The following is a 5,475-nucleotide window of genomic DNA, read 5'->3' on the forward strand; positions in this document are numbered from 1 at the left end:
GCGGAATGCGTAATCCCCCCGAGGTGGATATCCCAGGTATTCGACGAAGACTTCTGCCGGGACAAGAAGGCTTGAATCACTTAATGATGCTGGATGAACTCGATTTGGTCAACGAAAGGCGCAACCAGGCTCTAATCCGAATTCAGAACTACCAACAAGCAACGGCGAGATACTACAACAAAAATGTCCGCAGTCGAAGTTTTCCAAAACACTGCCGAGAAGAATGCAGAAAAGCTCGGAGCAAATTGGGAAGGCCCTTACAAGATTATAAAAGTAGTTCGCCCAGGAGTCTACGAACTTGCGACGGTAGCTGACGAAGCAATTCCAAGATCGTGGAATGCAGTGCACCTGAAGAAGTATTATCACTAAGGCTACAACACGGTCAACATGAACTACGGGACGGCTTGATCCCTGCAAAGAGTACGTAGGCAGCCCGTCCTCGGACGGGTTCAGCTGTCCCCCCTCCTAAAAAGGGGGGGGGGAGTGGGTCGGTATACACATACCTTCATTTAACTCTACAATTTTAGCTCGTCTACCGTCTCTAGGAACATTGCCACTTTGGCCAATTTTCTATTCGTTTTAAACCAGCAACTTATTTCATGTTCACCTCGGAATTCTAATTCGTTCATTGTCGCTTCGGCTAGTTTCTCATTCGTTTTAAATCAGCTACTTATTTCATGTTCACCTCGGAATTCTAATTCGTTCATTGTCGCTTCGGCTAGTTTCTCATTCGTTTTAAATCAGCTACTTATTTCATGTTCGCCTCGGATTTTTAATTCGTTCGTTCATCACTTCGACAAGTTATCGTGACTTGATTGCCTCGGACTTTTACTTGTCCTTGTATCCACTTCGGCAAACTAAGTCTCCAAACACCTCGCCTCGTTGCTGGCCACAGCGAGGCAACAGTCACAAAGTTCTCTAAATGGACTTTTAACCACCTTTCCTAGGACGAGGGTGCAAGTTACATCCTCCATGGATTAAAATCACGCGCGCTATACAAATTTAAGACCATAAATGTATCGGTCACCACGGTTCGTCATCGTACACAAGATTATAAATCGAGACTACATCGCTTTCTCTAAAACCGGAACAAACCCTTAAAACCCGGCTAAACACATTCACCCCTTCAGGAACGCCGGTCTATAATCAAACTTTGATATCATCTCGGGACGTAGACCTCGGCAGCAAGAGATCCAAACTTAGCGCTTCAAACGGCCAAAGACCAAATCCGATCTGAAATGCCTCGCACTTTTTCTCTTTTTCCTAACTCAAACGCCTCGGCACTAACGGTGGAAGGCACAAAGGAAATTTAGGATTCTTTTAAGAGCTACCTAAAACGAAGACGCTCCACAAATCAACTCCCAGCTCGGGATTCATACTTAAAACAGAATCCTTAACAACTTGTCCCTTAGCCCGTTTTTCTATCGATCTTTCGTAAACAGTTCGGCCAAGGAAGCAATCAAAAGCATTCCCGACACAGCTCGATAACGATAACTCGTTCCAAACAAACAGTTTTCGTCAAAAAAATTCAATCAAGAACAAACGCATCAAATCCAACAAAAAAACGACTAAGGAAAAGATGAATATAACCATAGCCAAATCAATAAGTCAGGTGGATAAATCCATCCAGGCAGTTACATAAAAACTTCGAGAAACGGATAAAATCATCCAAACCTTAAGTACAAAAACATATAAAACGGAAGATATAAGGGAAAGAGGAGAGAATCAAGCCGCAGACTGCGTTCCACGCTCGACAAGGATGTTCGAGAGGGCTGGCGTACCCGCATTCGATCCGGTCGGATCTACGACACCCAAGTTGGCCGCTGTCTCTTCGAGCGGCTCGTTACCAAGACTGGTGTCTACAGAGCCCGGCGACACAGGCGAGAAGACCAGCTCGCCTCGGATCTCGGAGGCAATGCGCTCATACGCCTCGTCGTCGGCGTACTCGCTCTCCCAGCTCTTTAGTTTTGCCTCCTCGTCGTCGAGCGTAGGGGCGTCTTGTTTCCTCAGATCGGCAATCATCGCAAGGTTGCCCTTGATTTGCCCCAGCACGTTCTCATCGGTTTTGGCCTTCTCGAGCTTGGCCAAACCTTCCTCCACCTTGGCGAGGCGCTCCTGAAACTTAGCCGTCAGCTCTCGCCTCGCTTCCTTCTTCGCACGCTTGACCTTGGTGTTAAACAAGGCATCCTTGGCCTCGATACGCCTTTTGAGCAACGCCACCTCGGTGCTTTTGGCTCTCCTAACTTCCTCGAGGTGAATGACCGAGGAAGAAACCTTGTCGACATCGGCACGAAGAACTATCTTCCCCTTTTCTAGCCTCGACACCCTGGTCATCGCCTTGTCCAGCTTCCCCTTCGCTGCCGCGGTCTCGTTCCGAGCCTCGTCCAGGCGACGTTCGACCTTGGACACGTCTGCCTCGTATTCAGCTATCAGCTCGTTGATGGCCGCTACAACTGCAAAGAATAATACGCGTTAATCACTTAGTGATAATTTGAGGCGTCATTGCCGAGGCGTCAGGGTCGTCGACGACCAGTTTGCGTGCAGCGGGGTCACCGGGAGCCTGCTTGCCCTTCTTCTTGGTCGGCTCGTCCTTTTGGATAGCTACGCCCTTCCCCTAATCAGCAGCCGAACGTTTTCGGCTAGAATCATGCTTCTGTAAAACCGAAGTCGGGGGCCTCGATGACTTCGGAAGAGCCAGAATAGCCGATTGAAAGAGTTTTACTCCGCGCCGCAGAGTCATCTTTGGGTGCCTCGGGAATAATTTCGCCCGGTTCCACCTCGGGCGCTGCTTCTTTCTCGGTCGCCTCGGCAACGTTTGCCTCCGCGGCTTGGACCGTGCCTTCACCTTCACGGCTCGGCGGATCGGTCTGAGGGACAGCCTCGGTTTCTGTTTGAGCCGCCTCGGCGGCTTGTCTCGCATCTTCTTCTTCTTCGTGCCTTTTCTTATCTCTAAGAGTAATGATCACCATTTTCTCCCTTGTGTCTAGCGAGGAATTCGAAGACGAAGAGCTAACAGGAACTCCGGCAAGAATGGCTCGTGCTTTTTCCACTCTCTCGAATGAAAAATGCTTCTTCCAATTAACTCTCTGAGCCGCAAGAGAATCTCGAATAGCAAAAAGGTCGTCGGGAATCGGGGGAAGAATGTTCCGAACTGCAAAAACAACACAAAAAAGATTCAGTAAAGGAAGATTATACGATAACAGTTCCAAGCCGAGGCAGAGCTTCGGATCGGCTACCAAGTGGTCCCCAAGTGGTTTTGGTTTTTTGAACGTAATCCTCGCCGACTGACGCCTCGTTCACCAATACATAGAAGAAGCGCTCGGTCCAAAACTGATCCTTGCTTGGAAAACCACCTATGATCCGGCGGTTGTACTTGTTGGAGATATAAAATCTGTCTCCCTTCGGAGATTTTCTGATCTCCAACAAGTTTAGCAGGTGATTCAGTTCAATATCAAGCCCGCATTCAAAACTTCGAACCAGAATGCCGATCATGTGCCGCAGACCCCTCGGCATGATCTGCCCGATTGAGATCCCATGTTTCCAGAGGTACTCAAGGATAATTCCGGGGATCAGGAACCAGAGAATACAAAGCTCGAAGAACGCCTCGTACAGAGTAAAGTGATTCTCAGGAGGTTTGTCGGCTCGGTCATTCTTCTCTGGAAGGACGAATTCTACCGCCTCAGATATCCCGAATCGACATCTCAACGGCTTGAGTGAGTCAGGGGAGGAGAGCGTAGAGCCGGGCGGGTCAGGTTTTTGTCTTTTCACTCGTTTCCCTCGCCCAGAAGAAGAAGCACCTGGGGACGCCATAAGACGTTCTAATTCACGCTTCGCCTCAAACAGATCAAAGGGAAACGCTTCCTCCTCGGCTTTCACTGCGGCATGATTAACATCTTCGTCGAGAGCGGGACCTTGAGGGTGGTTCGTCGAAACCGACGGCTCGTCATCTGGAGAGCGAGCGCCTGACGGATTTGAACGATTTGACGCCTCGTTGCTTTTGGATGAACGGTTGGAAAAGCTCGGCGAGATAAACGCCTCGGAGGATCCTGTTACACCTCTCGCCTCGGTGTCTACACGGCTCGGCCCGTAGTTAAAGAGTGAATCTAATGAATTGTTGGAATGGTTCGACATGATTAACAGCCAGAACGGAAAATACAATTCTACGCGGCCAACTTTCGTCGGAAAAAGATCTGAGGCGGCGGAGACCTCGGAACCCTAGCCGGAAAATAAATAAAACTAGAGAGAGAAAGAAGAGAGAAGGGAGAGCTACCTTTTAGTGAAAACGAATGGATCTGAAGATTATGAGAAGGAACGAAGGAGCTCACCTATTTATAGGAAAACCGAAGCACGTGAAGTCCGCGTGGACCTCGGGATGGTGCAAAGGTGTTCGATGGGGGCACGTGAAGTCTGCGGCGAATGCATAACCTCTTGGAGCGTCCGTCATGCACGCCAACACTCAAGATGCCTTGGAAAGAACTAACAGCCGCTCTGTCCAGATAAACCGAGCCCATTACACAGTTATGGCTATCTGAGAATATCTCATCAAGCTGTGTGAACCGAACCATGCTTTGTCGATACGGCTCGGCGTAACTTTCACATAACGCCTTGTCGTTTATTCGGCTCGACATAACTTTCACAAAACGCCTCGTCGTTTATTCGGCTCGGCATAACTTTCACAAAACGCCTCGTCGTTTATTCGGCTCAGCATAACTTACAGAAAATGCCTCGTCGTTTATTCGGCTCGGCATAACTTTCACAAAACGCCTCGTCGTTTATTCGGCTCGGCATAACTTTCACAAGTCGCCTCGCGTACAATCCTTTTCCTAAGGATATCTCACCAAACAGCACAGATTGCACCACGCCTCGTCGTTAAAAAAATGGCTCGACATTATCTTTATCTTGAAACGCCTCGTCGCTAAACATAGCTCGGCACTACGTAAACACCACGTCGTTGAAACAGCTCGGCGCTATCTTTGTCAAAGTAGCCTCATCTTGTGAACGGCTCGGCATTTTCCTTCAAACAGCCTCGTCAAAAAATAGCTCGCTATTATGCTTCGTCGAAGAATGGCTCGGCATTTTTATTCCCAAAACGTCTCACCTAGAATTGTTTCGCAACGGCCTAATTCGATGGTTTATCCCATGTCCAGGAGGAATGAACCTCGTCACTCTCGTCTCCGAAACTGACGAGCTGGGGGGCTAACTGTTGGGGTCGGTTTCAACCCAAGCGGATAAAACCATCTCAAAAATTACTAAGTATTGGAGAAAACCGATTTGTCAAGAAAGAACAGCTGCCCACCAAATATGGGCCGAGCTGTCCCACGAAACAAGTGGGCCGAGCCATGCTCACCAAGACGAGTGGACCGAGCCGTGGAGAAGGATAAATGGGCCGAGCCGTGAGAAGAACGAAGAGTGGGCCGAGCTGCGCAAGAGGAAGCATGGGCCGAGCCGCTTTCCTTTGTGTTGGGCCGAGCCAGT

General features: G+C 49.1%; 1 protein-coding gene across 1 annotated transcript; it reads right to left on the reverse strand.

Annotated features, from left to right (window-relative positions):
- Nucleotides 1–1,725: 1,725 nt before the first annotated feature.
- LOC112084577 (uncharacterized protein At3g60930, chloroplastic-like) lies at nt 1,726–4,131 on the reverse strand. Its single transcript, XM_024153726.1, has 3 exons — nt 3,237–4,131; nt 2,663–3,151; nt 1,726–2,453 (listed from the first exon to the last, which is right to left on the reverse strand). Exons 1-3 carry the CDS (start codon nt 4,129–4,131, stop codon nt 1,726–1,728), a joined length of 2,112 nt encoding a protein of 703 aa, XP_024009494.1.
- Nucleotides 4,132–5,475: the final 1,344 nt, after the last annotated feature.

This window comes from Eutrema salsugineum, unplaced genomic scaffold, assembly GCF_000478725.1.
Source record: "Eutrema salsugineum unplaced genomic scaffold, Eutsalg1_0 scaffold_4, whole genome shotgun sequence".
Taxonomy (NCBI): domain Eukaryota; kingdom Viridiplantae; phylum Streptophyta; class Magnoliopsida; order Brassicales; family Brassicaceae; genus Eutrema; species Eutrema salsugineum.